The sequence below is a fragment of the Heliangelus exortis genome, chromosome Z (assembly GCF_036169615.1).
Source record: "Heliangelus exortis chromosome Z, bHelExo1.hap1, whole genome shotgun sequence".
In the NCBI taxonomy this organism is placed as follows: Eukaryota; Metazoa; Chordata; class Aves; order Apodiformes; family Trochilidae; genus Heliangelus; species Heliangelus exortis.
Genome location: NC_092454.1, coordinates 41,838,570 through 41,854,222, shown reverse-complemented (window position 1 = coordinate 41,854,222; position 15,653 = coordinate 41,838,570). Strand labels below are relative to the sequence as shown.

General features: G+C 34.5%; 1 protein-coding gene across 2 annotated transcripts in view; it reads left to right on the top strand.

Moving 5' to 3' along the window:
- CCDC171 (coiled-coil domain containing 171) overlaps nucleotides 1-15,653 on the top strand; it is a 152,383-nt gene that overhangs the window by 67,884 nt on the left and 68,846 nt on the right. For both annotated transcript variants that reach the window (XM_071730214.1, XM_071730215.1), the window contains exons 16-20: nucleotides 2,237-2,741; nucleotides 3,361-3,477; nucleotides 8,375-8,601; nucleotides 9,225-9,407; nucleotides 11,094-11,279. In XM_071730214.1, coding sequence (XP_071586315.1) covers nucleotides 2,237-2,741; nucleotides 3,361-3,477; nucleotides 8,375-8,601; nucleotides 9,225-9,407; nucleotides 11,094-11,279 — 1,218 coding nt within the window. The remainder of the gene's footprint in view (nucleotides 1-2,236; nucleotides 2,742-3,360; nucleotides 3,478-8,374; nucleotides 8,602-9,224; nucleotides 9,408-11,093; nucleotides 11,280-15,653) is intronic.

Below are 15,653 nucleotides of genomic sequence, written 5' to 3'. Positions count from 1 at the left end.
AGCTGAATCACAGGAAAAGTCATAGTGGAGTCATAGTGCTATTATATATCTGCTTTCCAGTTAATTTTCATGATATGATAGATATGTTAGAGAGTAAGGACTCCGTAAGAAGTAGGATAAAGTAGTGTTGCTAGTAGCACCTGATTTTTTAGTAAGGATTCTTGAAACCTCCCCATCATTGAAAGTCAGTGAAGTGTCCCTCAAAGCTCAAACACTGAAGCAAGCCTGTCAATGTTTAGAAAAATAATTCTATGTCCCTTTTAAGATCTGTGTTTTTAAGCTTCTAAGAAAACACTTGAAACAGTGTGGGGTAAGAGAAAAGCAATTATTAGTCTTTAAAAACAAAAGGTATGTTTTCTTACAAAATTTATACATTTCTGTCGTCAGAGATTGTCTTGTTCACTTTTGCATATTACCATATAACTATAAGCTTAAAAATACCAAGCTTTTTTTTTTAAAAAAAACAAGCTTTAATTATCCAGAGCACTGTATGTTGATATTGCTGCCCACCAGCCCTGTAGGGATCATACTTTGTTTACTCAGATACTGCCCTTTCACCTGTGATGGCCAGGAACCATAAGTTGCGTTCTAAATTCAGCTTACCTTTTCAGTTGCTTCCAGTCATGCTATCAGGTTTTTTTTTTCCTGTAAAAATCAAACAGTATAAATAATGCAGTAGCACTGAAAGTATTGTATATGTTCATACTTAATTTTAGAGTAATAAAGTGACACAAGGCCTGTAAACAGTATTTTATAATTAAATCTATTATCTACTCTGTTTTTGTATCACTGAGAGTAGTTTAATAACACTACAAATTCTTTCTCTTTCAAAAAAATAACATATTTATTGGGTAATTCAAAACTGACTAGGGTCCAGCTCTATAGAAGCATAGAATCCTTTATTTCTATTGTAGGAGTAGCTATGGTTTTGTTTTTTTGTGTTTGTTTGGTTTGTGTTTTTTTTTTTCCTCTCTCTTTTCTCTCTCTGTTGTGCTTGATGGATGGAGGAGGAAGAATTAACTAGGGGTGCCCTCCTCACCACTTTCGTGGGACCTGTACCAAATAGAACACATGGGATTGTGACACCATTTTACTTTGTTTCTGGTCACTGCTAATGGGAATAATTTCACCTCGTAATAATAACTCCATAATTTTTAAACAAAATTGCTTATAGCTCTAAGAGAGGTTATCAAAAGCTTTGCATAATCCTTCTTTGTCATTCCATTCATGTTTGTCCTACTGTGTCCCTGTTTTGTAACTGGAGCATAAGCATTTAACTTGAGCTTGTGGGTTTCTTGTGAACAGGGCCTAAAATTTCTTTTCTGCTTATACCACTGAATCCTGTTTAAATGTAGCCTCAAGTGGTTATTCCAGTCACAGAGGAGTGTCATGCATCAAGAAACCAGTCTAAGTCTCTGAGGTCCCAGCTGAGTGCGTTGATTCCTTTTCAAGAACTGTACGTTATCAAAACCAACCACTCTGCATGGTCTGACCTGAGTCCTGGCTTTCCCCAGCTCCTACTGTCTTCATTTTGCTACTCTGATTTGCTGTTTTAAATCTCCCCCTATTTTGGGGCATAGAGAGGAAAAGGAAAAACAGTTTGCAAGTTGAAAATCTGTAATATGCTAGAGAAAAAAAAGTCTGTATTACTCTTTCTTTTGAAAACTCAGTTCTGTATGTGACCTAATTAATCTATGAATATATAAGTAGGGGGTTGATTACAAAGTAATTAAGAGATCACCTTTACTTCCCCTTTCCCAGCTGCTGCCAATCTGTTTAGGTTTGTCTTCCAGGCTATTCTTTCTTTTTTCATGCGCTTATACACTAACTTTTTCCCCTGCTTTTAAGAGCTATATTCTTTCTGAAAGGAGAGCATGTGATTGCTTATTGTTAAGCTAGCTCAAAGAACTGTTTTGTGGACAGCCAGGTACTGCTAAACCTTTTGTAAGATATTGCAGTGCTAGTGTATTACTGTGAGAAATCTGGAGTCCATTTGTAGTTGAAGATTTTGCGAATTTTCCTCATACTAATGATTAGTTTTCCAATATCTGCTTCTGCAACTACTTACTAGAAGAGATACTTTGCAAACATTACTAGTAATTTTTATTCCCTTAGTGTGTTGTTTGAATCTGAAAAAAAATTCTGTTAGCTGTTGTCTAGATAAAATTATTTTGTTGTTTTAATATAACTAGTTAATATTCCTTTTTGTCATGTTTGTTTTGTCACCTTATCCTAGGAATTCCAAGAAGCAGCAGAGAAGAACAAGGAAAAAGTTTATGCCCTGGAAAGAAGATGGGAAAAAATGGGTCTTGAAAATATTTCTGTGAAAAATACATTACTGAAGGTTCAGAAGGAGCATTCATCTCTCCTGGTAGCATGTGCGCTGCTGGCAGGTGCCCTGTATCCTCTCTATGGCCGATCATGTGCTATGTCTTCCCAAAGAGACTTTCTTCAGGATCAGGTCAACATTTATGAATTGGTGAAACAGGAGATTAGAACCCTAGTTCATGCCCTCTCTGATGTAGAGGAAAAAAATCAAGATGAAGCAAAACTAAAGAAAAGAAAATTCATTGGCCTGATTCATGTGTTCCGAAGAGGTGTGATTGCGGTTTTGGCAGCTAACAGACTCAAGGTTTTAGCACAGTCTTCCAGTTCTCTCTTCTCCTGGGCAAATGGCTTCAAAGGAGGCATTGGGATTCTAGTTTGTATGGGAGACTCTAAAGGAAAGCATAATCTGTCAAGTAAGATAATTGTTTTGTTCTTTGGTAAACATTATGTCAAATTACATGGTTAGTGAATAACAAATAGAAGTGTTATTAATAGATCGTAAAGACAAAATTAGTAACATTTTGACAAATATAATTTCTGGATTTATGATTTCTGGATGTCTCGACAAGTATGATTTCCCCTAAAAGGAAGTGTTTAGCTGTAAAGCACTGAGAGAAAAGTTATAACTACACACATCAGCTTGTACTGTTTATGAGCTCATATCCATGACGTGTATTACGGATTTCAGAACTAGGTGGTACTGCATCTTCTTTGTGGTAAACATTGTGTAAGGCTCTTAAACGATTGACCATCAAGATATTTTAAAAAAATATATTCTCTCTACTTTTATTAATAACTTTTTATATTTATTTCCTATTAAAAATGCAAAAAAATCTTTTACACACTAGAAGTTCCATCTATTTTTTCTGTTTAAGTAGTTCTGAAAGCATACTTAATACTTTATTGGTCCTGAAAGAGGAATTAGTTTGTGACATATACTTAGTTTTGCTTAATTTCTGAAAGAGCTGGAGATAGTAATTTGCCTTATCTAAGTTACTCAGTTTTACTTCTAGCTACAATTCTGTTTCACAGGTCATGAAGAGGAACAAATTCAGTATGTTGAAGCACTCAGCTGGTTTACTAGTTCTAACCTCCTTGCTGCAATAATCAGTTCTGTCACTGAATTACAGGATGTTATTAACAAAACAGGTAATTTAAAGCATGTATTCGTATGTTAGAAGACCGAAAAAAAAAGTAATCAGTTTGGCTACATAATTTCCATTTTTAGAATTTCATCTGAGATTTTCTGGATTGAATCTCTGGAGAGATGTATTGCTGGAACAGAGTAATTTTCTTTAACTGATGATATGATGCCTCATCATTTTGGTATTTAGAATCATGGAAACAAAAGGCTGGAGAGTGCTTTAGAAGCATATAAACTGTGTGCCCCGCTTTGAAGAGAGGTAGAAAAAAAAAGAAAATCACCACCACACTAGTAGATATTTGGCTAACATGTTCTTTAAAGTTGCCAATAAAGTAATATTTACAAGCTTCTTAGTTATCTTGTTCTATGTTCCTAATACGCAAAAAATATTTTGCTGAAGCTCAGCCCATTTTTTTTTTTCATACAGAAATTCTGCAGAATTCATGTATCATTGACCTGCATATTTCATAAGTGCAGGCCCTAAAACTGGCACATATGCAGCCGAGGATGTTACCTCTGCTGACTGACAGGAACTAATTTCCTGCTGCATTTTCCATGATATGGAACCAGAATTTCCAAATCTGGAAAACAGTTGAATTTGATCAGTGCTATTTTCATCTGGTGTGTGTGGGTTTTTTTTGTTTGTTTTGTTTGTTTGTTTTACCCGGTGTATAGCACTCCTTATTTTATATCTCTACTGTGTTCCTTCTCTAACTATATGCTTAATTAGCTTTTTTTTTCTAGATTCTCTAATTTCCTTAGTCCTTTCTTGTACAGGATTCTGCTATGTCTATGGAAAATTTTAGTGCCACTTTCTGGAATTGTTACCTCTTCTATACTAGCTGTTAACTGTCTATCTTAATTGCATTTCAATGAGGGTTTATGTAAGATCTCACTTGGTTCTTCTGGATTGCTGTCATTCTTAATTGTTTGGCATCTGGTAGCTTGAAGTCCCAACAATTCTGTCACAGAATACAGCATATTAAAGGAAAGAAAATTTGTATGATAAAGGCAAATAACAGGACAGATAGGTGATGCATTTCCCAGAAGCCTGAACAGTAAACAGGTACCAGCAGTCAGCCTTTGAATCAAAGGTGTTGTGATTCAACTTCAGGTGCTCTCTTCTTTGATTATCCTGTTTTCAGTACCTTAAATTTACAGTCTCACAAAACACAGTTAGAACAGTTTGCGTTTCAGAATATTTACAGGGCTTATACTTCAATTTTTCCTGTGTGTAGTGTTGAGTAAGAACAGAAAAGTGAAAACAGAATCAAGAGAAAGTTTACAGCAGCATTGATCTGCTGGAAGTGACTCGTAAGAATAACCTGAATGTCGTGACAGTTTGCTGTATTGCAGTATGACAGAATTGTCATGAACTTTGGTACTTGATATCTTGACATTCAACACAGTTTTGATTTTAAGAATTAGGAGAAGCTACGCTGAGAATATTATGACAATAGTCAGTTTGGTTATTCTTTCAAAGCTTGTTCCTATTTTAAATCACTTCCACAGAGCCTCAAGTTCTAACTGTGTTACGTGGAATGGTTTTGCTTGAGAGATCAAGAGCCTCGCTGGAACCTTTAGTTCAAAAAATAGTTATAAATGATTTAAAGTTCGATATGAAATTTCCAGAAGTATGGAAGTGATAAGGCTTAAAATAATATATTTAAAAGAAAGCTTGCATACTTAAGAAATTACTTTGTTCTGCAAGTCACCTTTCAAATAGAATTTAAACCTTTGAACTGACTTAAATTATTTTGAATTGAAAAGAAAAAAAAATAGGTAATCTAACAGGCATCTCTCTTTCTTCAGACCTTTAAATAATAGCAGTTCCAGATTAAAACTCACATAACAGGAGAGAGTAGACAGAAGAAGGTGCTGTCTAGATCTACAGCATGGAATGGTTTGGTGTCTTAGAAAATGCTTTTAAAGATGTCTAAGATCTAAGAAACCATTAGAGGCAGTTAAAAGAAACCAAATCAGGATCACTCAGATAACACTGGAACTTTTGGGCCTTTCTACTGCACATCTGAGGCACATTTCTTGAGCCTTGACAAAAGAGTTTTTTGTTTGGTATTCATGATAATTTCCTGTCACACTGTTCATTATTTCAGTTCTCATTCCAGCATGTCTTGGAATGATATCATAGCTTAATTTTGAATGCAGATTGATTAGACTTCTGGTGTCTTTTGGTTTGTTTTAGGTTTGTTTTTTGGCCAGGATAGTTTTAGGTTTGTTTGAACAGAATAGGTGCTGCAATAAACCAGACAAAGCAAAGGTCAAGGTTTTTGGTTTTTGAATACAAATGTCATCAGCTGTTAGATACACAAAGCTTTTGAAGTTCACCATGAAAACTTTAATCTGGTGTAGTATTGTTAAGTTCATCCTGCTGACTGTTCTTTTTCACTGAAACTGATTGAGCTAGAATTCTTTCTCCATCAGTCAATGAAGTAAGATTTGTGACTTTTCATTGCCTTTTTCTTCAATTGATTAATATAAGAATTAATTGCTTTTTGTACTATAGTTGTATTTGTGGTAATAATTTCTTATGAATAACCCAGTGTATGTGATTTAATGCTTTTATTTTAATTCCTCCATCCTTCTTGGGCAGGTACTTAAAATATGTATATTCAAATCATATTTTCTTTTCAAAGACTATAGATACAGTTCCTTGTAGAACTGTATTATAGTCTCATTTCTTCTTTCAAAACAGTCAGTAACTTGCATCAACATTTTCTGTGTATTTACTCCAATATTCTTTTTATAAAAAAATAAGCAGAGGTGATGATTTGCTCTTTTATTTCCCATCCCAATAAAGTGCCTTAAGTTGTGGCTTCTGAACTGTACTGCTCAATGTGGATCCAGTTATGAAATGGAATGATCACTTCAAAATGCTACAACATAACTGCCTGAATTATTGTAATTAATTTATTTTTAATACAGTTGAACTGGAGGGTCTAGATACAGAGAAAGAGGCTGCCACCCTCGGTACTGCACATATGGAGAAATACTGTATTTTCTGGCAGGTGAACAATCTCATGTAAAATCAGATACCAGTTGGAAATAGTAGGAAAAATGAAGGAACAGTCTCATTGACAGTATTCTTGTTTTGATGTTTACCAAAAATCACAGCAAAGGAGAATTCTGTAGGAGGTTTTTGTGTAATCAGACATGGATGACAGTAGAACTATTTTAATTTTAGATTGATTTAGCTGAACATTCAAACTATTGAGTACATTGTGACTAGAGAAAAGATAATGTCTTTGAAAATGAAAGGCAGGTAGGGCTGGATAATTTGTGTTAAGTTAAAATGATGAAAGTGGCTTATCTTTTATGTGATCAGTAATAGAAAACCAACAGAAGAGAAAAAGAGGATCCTCAGTGAAAGTAGCCAGAGCATTCACAGAATCACAGAATATTAGGGGTTGGAAGACCTCAAAAGATGAACTGTGGATGAGAGTGATATTTTTTTTATTTCAAGGGATGTTTTGTTAGCTGAAGTGCAAGATAAAAATGCTGGATGAGATCTTTACCTTTAAAGATGAATAGAAAGGGTGCTGTCTTAGACAGGAAGAAGAACAATTGACTAGTAGCAGGGGTTATGGAGAGCATGAAAGAAATGGTACTCAAAAATGGTGCTCCAGTTAAGCACTGGAAGCAGTATTTTGAAATGAAACAGGAGAATAGCTCTGAAAAAAATGTTTTACTTTATCATGTGGTTTTTTTTTTTTTGATTGCTTACATCTTACATTGTGATTGCTTTCATCTCACACGTGTAAATTATAAATTCTTTATAATGCGAATCATAATCTAAAAATGTTAATAATCATGTTTTGCTTGCCTTGTGCCTTTGTCTTTATCCTAGCAATGTATAAAAATAAAGTCTTTAACTTCAACAGGCCATGGCCGTTTTTTTCAGTTTGTACTCTTAAGTATTTTAATTCACTGTAGCAATAGGAGATCTGCTGTAGTACTGAATGTAAATAAGCTCCTCCATACTTGTCATCTTACACTGATAGTATCATAAGACAAGTAATGACAGATTAAGACCTGCCTAGCAGAGGGAAAACTAAATTACAAGACTTTTATTAAGGCATAAATAAACCTATTAACTGTTATCTGGAATACCAATTAGTGGAAGGAGCACTGACAATTTTATTTATCAACATTAAACACAATTATTAATTACAGACCTGACGAATCTAGCAGTAAGCAGGACATGTTGGGTGTGCTGGGGCCTTAAGTCCATTATATGAGAAGGATGATTACCAAAATCCTGTGGGGAAATAAGTAATTGTAGCTGTAAAATTTTAATTGCCTTGAAATAAGGTAAATTATATTCTCTTGTCTCAGAATATAAATAGTATGGCATTAAGGTACCAAGCCTCACTAATTTTGAACAGCAAATGATTTAGACATCTATAGAGGGGAGAGGAGTCAGGAAACCCTCAGAAATTTGCATTGTAAATATTGCCATGAAGTGATTTACCATGTGCTGTCACATCTGACATACTTGAACTGGCTTGCATTTGCTTGCATCCGTCATACGTGTTTTCTGAATTAAAATTGTAGAACATGCAAGAAAGACGTAAAGAAGTAGAGTATTGGAGGAGAGCATAAAAATAACTGGAAAATAATTCTTTGACAAGAAAATCCTATTCTTTAAGACCCTATCTGATCTGTTCTTCCAAAGACTGATAGGAACAGTGCATTTATTGTTGACAGCAGAATTCATGCTTAAGTTTCTCTGAGATATTCCTGTGAGCTGAGTCTTCCACTCTTTAATTAAAATTATCTATTAAGTATTTTAAAGATGCTATTTCTTGTTGCTTTTTTCCCACTGAAAAAAACCTGAAACTAAGAATCTACTTGGTATTTCTCTTTTGTTGTTGTTTCTGAAAGATCCAAAGCCCTGGCTTTCTGGACACTTACTTCTAAGTGCAGCCAGGAACTCCTTTTCAAAACTTATGGACAAACTGGAAGTCATGATGGAGACTGTTCCATTAGACAGCAGCAGGAGCCTGACTTACCTGGACAAAGACTCCTTGGTGCAGAGGCTGGCTCATGGACTTCACAAAATAAATACCCAGGCTCTGGAAGCTGGATTGTGTGACAGACTACCCATTATGGTATGCATGTTTATACTGCTACTTCATGCAAAGGGTAGGTTCACAGATTAAGTGTCACAGTGAAGCTCTTTTGATAGTAACATTAATTTTTGTTTCAGGTTGTTTATGAGTCTGTTACATTGAAGTCAACAATACAGAGAATCAGAAATTGATTTGCAACACACAAAGAGATTAGGGCATGCATAGATCTTTTATTGTCAAATAATTTTAAGAGAAGATTTAATGTATACAAGAAAAGGGTTTTCTTATAGTTCTATCAAAATGATCTTTGCTTTATAAGAACAAACCTGCTTTTGTCTTTAACTCAATGTTAAGGTTCTCTTTTTCCTGATCAGTGAAAGTAACTTTCTTCCCTTTAATCAGAAGGAAAGGGTAATCTGTCTTTTATCATGAAAACATATGCTTCCTTGAAAACAGAATTTTAAGTTACCCTCAGCAGTAGGTGAAACATGTTCACATTTTTGCTCTTGTGTTTTTTAGAGAGGGAAGACAAAATGACAACTTTGTCTGATTTGCTTAGGTATCAAATGTGATTGATTCAGTTTTTAAAATAGCACATATTTCTTAATTGTTTGATTCAGTTATTAAAATAACACATGAATTTGTTTCTCTTTAACTAACAGAAAAGCATAGCATCCTTGCAGAAGCAAATACTTGAATTTACACAAAGACTTCATTCAGCAGAGGTGGAACGCCGCTCACTGCGCCTAAAACTTGCAGAATTTAAGTGTAGTTTCAGTGAGATGAAGAAAGAAGCTGACAAATCCCAGAGCCTGCAAAAGCAATTAAATATGTTTAAGCAATCTGTAAGTATATTTGATTTAGAGGAGACTGCTTCGAAGAGATCCTTTTTACACATTTTTTTGATTTGTGTTCCTTGGAAAAACAAGTAAAATATCAATCTGCTATTAACAGAATTTTCCCGAAAATTTGCCTTGTATACATTACTAAACTGTAAGTCATATCTATTTAGAAGTTTCTCCATTGCACAGGAGTTTCTCTTTGATTTGTAGCCTGGGGTATTCTGTATAAATTGCATGCTTGGTCTTAAGCAGCTCAGGTTTGCTTCCGAATGTTGAAAATGTGATTTATACACCTTAAAAGAATTTATAGATTTCACCTCAACAGAGTTAAGCCAGCTGAAATGAAGATGTGCAGTAAGTATGTTCATGAGAAGTTCATGAAGCATAAATGTAGCATTTTAAACACTGCATGGATTTTGCTGAATATTATGATATACATTTTACTGTGTTGTTGAGTATGGGTTAAAGCTTGAACTAGTCAGTGCAAATTTTAGTGTGGCAGTTTCCCTGAAGGAATAAATTTATGAGAAAGTAAAAAAAAAATGAACAAAGCCCTCTTCTACGTTCTTAGTACATATTGGCCAGATTTCACTGATTCTCTGTTGCTGATGATCAATTTACCAAAACCCTATGGGTTCACTAACCTCTAAGTAGCACTGTCTGGTAGAAATGAATAGAGATGACAAAAAGACTCCTTAACCTAACTCCTTAACCACTTGAAGCCACAGTGTAGTGCATAATGGATATATTTTTTGAGGGGCTGATAGCATTTTGTGGGTTGTTGGTTTGTTCCCTGTTGTGCTTGTGGAACTGTGCCTTTAGTCCTTCCTGGGGTGAAGGGGAGAAATTCGTCTTTCTTTATCATGGAGGTTCACTGGGCACATTTTCCTGCTGTGCTTATTTCGTGTAGGTTGCGTTCAGAATTGAGCTCACATTTGACCTATCAGTGGGTGATTAAGGATTCTTATACAGGCTTTACCAGTGCACAGTGTAAATGGAACAGTCATGTCCCAGAGTGAGCAGCATTTTCTGTAGCTGTGCCCAGGGTTGGTCCTGAGGCCTAGTTGTTAGACCTGTCAGCATCAAATTGCTTCCAAGCAGAGAATAGTGACAGATAACTTTGCAACCAGTCTCCTTCCTGTTCCTACCTGGTAAAATGGATATTTTTTCTAATTTAATCGTCTTTAGTTTTGTTCTCCATGGCTTTTATTCCCTTTCTGTTCTTGGACAGTTAGAGAAAGTTGTCACCTTTTATATTGTCATGCAACTGTAGATGATGATTTTGCCTGAAGAATTATTTCTTATTTCTGGAACATACTGGGGAGGGAATAGAGTCCAGGAAGATGTTTAAAAGAGTTAATAAGATATGCACTGAAATGGGGGACACTGATCCACATTTTTCCTTCTAAATTTTGATTCTTTTCAACCTGGGGTGCTAGTTTGAGTAGAATAATGAATCTTTACAGTTAACAGTACCCTGAATGTTTTGTTTTGTTTTAAATGCAACAAATAAGTTGTCTGGAGTTTTACTGTTCAGTGATTTGTCTTTGTGTCAAAAAAACTGATTTTTCATCTTTGGCATGCATTTATTTTAGAATTTGGTCTGTTTGTATGTGAAGCTCTGAAAGTCAAGCATGTAAACAAGTGAATACAGTTACACAATCAAACACAATTTATTTCCCTTATCAGAAACTGATCACCCCTGAGAGACTTGAAAGTGCATGTGAAGAATTAAATAATGCATTACATCGGGAGCGTCAGGCACAAGTGCTTTTGAATGAACAGGCCCAACAGCTACAGGAGTTAAACAATAAGCTAGAATTGCACTCCAGTGAAGAGGCAGATAAAACCCAAGTCTTAAGTGAAACTGTGAAGGTAAGATTATTATCCTTCTGAAACAGGCACCGGAAATTTACCATTTGGTGAATAATATTGCCATTTTTGTGCAAATTGGAGTAAATGTACACATACTACTGCGTCTATTGAAATTTTAGGGTACTCAGAAAACACTTTCAAGATGGAACTTCAAGGTATAGCTTCCTTTTTCTGCTTTTGGGACAGTGGAGTTTACACCAATTACCTCTGTAATCTCTGAAGTGTCTGGACTTTACATGATGATGAAAGTATAAGACATATGATGAAACATATGAGACAGTAGTTCTGGCTATCATGAGGTGTTCGCAGACCACAGGAAAAATGCAGCAAGAATTACAGGAATACTTTTTTTTTTTTTTATGGAGATCATAAGAATATTTTGAAACCTGGATTATCTGTTTCCTAGATTAAATCTTAAGGTTGGGAAAACATCTGTCAGTTTGTAATATGCTGGGTGAGAGTAGAGAAAGATCCTTTTTCTTCAGCATTTAGAATTTTCCCCTGACATAATGAATAATGAGGGAAAAGATGTTGTTATCAGATCTCTGGTAGCAAATCAAGAAGTTGAGAGAATAACAGGTTTGAAACCATCTGGATATCTAGCAAGAGAAGGGAAGACACATTTTGATGGCAGGCCAGTAATCTAGAGTGACTCAAACTCCTTATTTTTGAATTAAAGCAAGCTTTGCTCCTTGTGTCTGCTTTTCAGCTCTACCACTGTCTTTCCAGCTCCCACTATGCTTCTCTGTATTTAGAGTTGAGCAAAAGAGGCTGTTACACTGGTATTGCACAAGCACTTGGAATTCCAAGGAAGATTGAGGGAGGAAGTGATGAGATTGTCAAGAGGTGGGAGGAGAACCAAAAAGATGCAACCTACAAAACTAGCAGAAATAAACCATTTTGAAAATGTAACAGTGAAAACAGACATCAAGGGAGGTGACTTGAAGCAGAGCTGAAGCTTGCAGTGATTTGCAGTGCAGGAAGCAGAAAGATGTTAATTTTTTTAAGGAGGGTTTTCGTTATCAGTATTATTTATTAAAAATGTCTTTCCTGACTAAGGCTGAAAGATGAAAACATTTCCAATTTACCTGTTTGTTTTTATCTTTTTTATTCCTCCCAGTCCTCCAGTCTTGGAGGACTTTAATGTAAGAATAAACGTGTTAATGTTTAAGTCAGTTTCCTTTTTAACACTTAGTTTCCTTTTTAACACTTGTTCTTTTAATTTCAGATAAACTGCAGTGTATATATAAGTAACTAGAATTATGTTTCATTTTTTTGGGTAATACTTAATCCAAGATTTTGAAATGGGTACTAGGATCATAAAGGTGGGAAGGAGTAGAAAGCAAATATTGTTTGAATCTTTATATCTTTATAGATAATACACGGTGTTTCAAGGTGGTATACTTTATAAGTAAAACATCTACTTTCTCAGAGGGAATGTAACAAAAAATCAGTTGTAGAGGATAGATACATATTTTTAGAGACAGCAGTGATCTTAAAATGCTTCCTAATTCTGCTACTCCTTAGCTGTTTACTACTGGAACAACTTGATTTAGTGTAAAATGCTTGATTGTAGCTGAAAGCTGTAAATACACTATACAGTGTCATAATAGAGCTGTTGCAACAGAATGGAGGTTAAGAAAGTTGACAAAATAACCAGTAGAGCTGAAACTTAGCACGTACAGTAGCAGTCTAAGTGTTACTTAAAATTATCCATAATTATTAGGCCTTTCCATGGAGTTCTGAACCAAATTTAAGTAGTTTACTTGTTGCTGTATAGTGTCCCTAAATTTCTGTTTAAATACCAGAAGATTGATTGATGTGTCTTAATTCCTTTATGATGTTTACTATAATAGTTAGCAAAAAACTGCAATTTGGTTGCAACAGTTTGTGTCTGTTATGGTGTCAAGGAAGGCAACAAGGTTACCTGTGGTAGCCCAGGACCACTAGTTCACAATCCAGAGTTTCTTCATTTTTTCAAAGTCTTTAATATATGACTTGATAACTTATACTTTCGTCATCATGCCTTGAGTTTGTCTAATTTTTTTTATAACAATAATATTTTGTGCAGTTCCAAACCTGTGCTGAATGAGTACTTTCTAAATTGGTATCAGTCTGACACAAACTACTTTGATACCAAGGGATAAAGTCCATTTTTTTTTTCTTTTTTTCTTTTTTCCTACTTTGATCTCTGCATGTTTGGGTTTTTAGAATTCAAGAAAAAAAATATTTCATGAGCTTTTTTTTCTCCTTCAGTTTGTCATGGTCCCACTTTATTCATGACTTTATTTATGGCAGGCATAAACGCTCTCTGCTTTTACCCTGGCATTTTAGCTAGTAGATATTTTTCTCTTGACTAATTGGCTTTTGTTACTTAAATGTTCTGGGGTTTTAATTTTTTTTAATTTTTATTTTTGTTGGGGTTTTTTTTCCTTATTTTTTTCTTATTTGTAACTTTTCTTTTTGGAGTACAGTAGAACAATCTCATCTATAATAATAAATACTGACCTTGTAAAACAGTGTTTTTACAACTGCATGAGCTTTTAAATGCCTAAATAGCATAGTGGCAAGCGAAAAAAAAAGAACTGTTACACTGGAAAAACAGGATTAAAATATGCCTCCATATTTATCTTAAGACAAAATAAGGCTAAGTATATATAAAAAGTTGAAGACTGTGATGGTGTACAAGTGATTTTGGATGAAGTAGAGTGTAAAAAGAGCAATAAAAAAACCCCTTGCTTTTAATTCTTCATCATTTTTAAACACCTAAGAAGGGGAAAAAGAAAATATTATATGCTTTGGGTAACTTTATTTTAAACTTACTCTTCAGCAGCAATCAGTAAAGAGATATTTTAGTACTCACGTACTTTCATAAAATAGGCTTATTAAAGGAGCAATACTTAATTTCTTAGCTTTATCAGTTCAGATTTTAATCCTGTATGTTTTTATCTTCTTAATGGTATATGCCGCAGAGGCATCTAAGGCAGCCAATTGCATTCAAGGTCAGTTGGAACTAAGCAACTCTTTTATACCACTTCTTTATTAGATGAGGTGAATCAGTAGCTCTGATTCCACTCTCTTTGAAGAAAACTTTTACAGAAATGCTAAACAGACATCTATAACAGACATAATTTTTCTCCTTATACAAGCATGTATTAATTCCAGTAATTTTTTTTTTTTTTTTTTTACCTATTAAAAAGTACTGGGTATATATAATACCTGTAATGGAAACAATATCTTTTTAAACTTTAATAAATGGAGCATGTCCTATAAATTTGTAATGAGTAGCTGTGCATTTCAAGTACAGTGCATGTGGAATCGTGTAACTTGCTACTGATCTGCCTCAAAGTAGTCTTCAATACACATTTAAGGATAAGATACCCTACATTTTGGGTTTATTTTCTCTGCTGAGCTTAGTGAAACTGCCATTAATTTCTGACAGAGTAAGATGAGAAAAAGAATCTAATCCAAGTCATTTGATCACCTTCATAGAAAAACGTTTTCTGATGGGAAGTTTTGGATTGCTTATTTTCACTAGTTATTTAATTTAGATCACTATATCTATATTCTTTGCTTAGAAAGTTTAGTATCCTTTGCTAAACTGACACATCTGAATTAGATTCTGCTGGACATTGGGATTTTTGGATTTGTTAGAAGTGGATGTTTTCCCTGAGCGGGCTCTCTGTTCTTGGTGTGGATTTCAGGTGAAAGTGATGTACAATTGTTGCTTTTCCTCTTTGCATGTTTATAGCTGTATATTTTCCCTGAAAAACCACTTAAATTATTTATGCAATTTGTTTTAGTCATACCATCGCATCTACTTTGCAAGTCAGTTTCTCAGTTGTCTGTTTTTGCAGATGTTTCAGTATTATAGCTTATAAAAAGGTTAAAAGGCCTCACTTTTGAATTTTGAAATTGAAATTTTTTTTATTTGTTTGTTTTAGACTCTGACATCTTAAGTTGGAAAGACTACTAGGATTTCAGTACACTGGGGCATACTGTTGATTCCCCAAAATCTTGTATTGCAAAAAACCCCTGGCATTTCTATGCATTGCTCAGTTAAGTTAAAGGCTGCTCTTTAAAGAAAGCAGTACAGCTGATTAACATTAGCATCTAACTTAGTAGAGAATTTGTATTAATCAAGTTTAGCATGTTAAAGAGAATCAAGCTCCCTTCTGAATAGCTTAGAAACTGAAATTCATAATTCATTAATTAAATGGTTTTTTTTCCATTTCCACAGTCTCTGTGTTCTGAACACCTAAATAATTTATAAAGTAGGTAAGAATGGATTAGCATTGCCATCTGCCCTGTTCTTAGTCAAAAGAGGTCATATGTTTTCTTACTACAATAAATTACAGGTTAAACAGTTTTGTC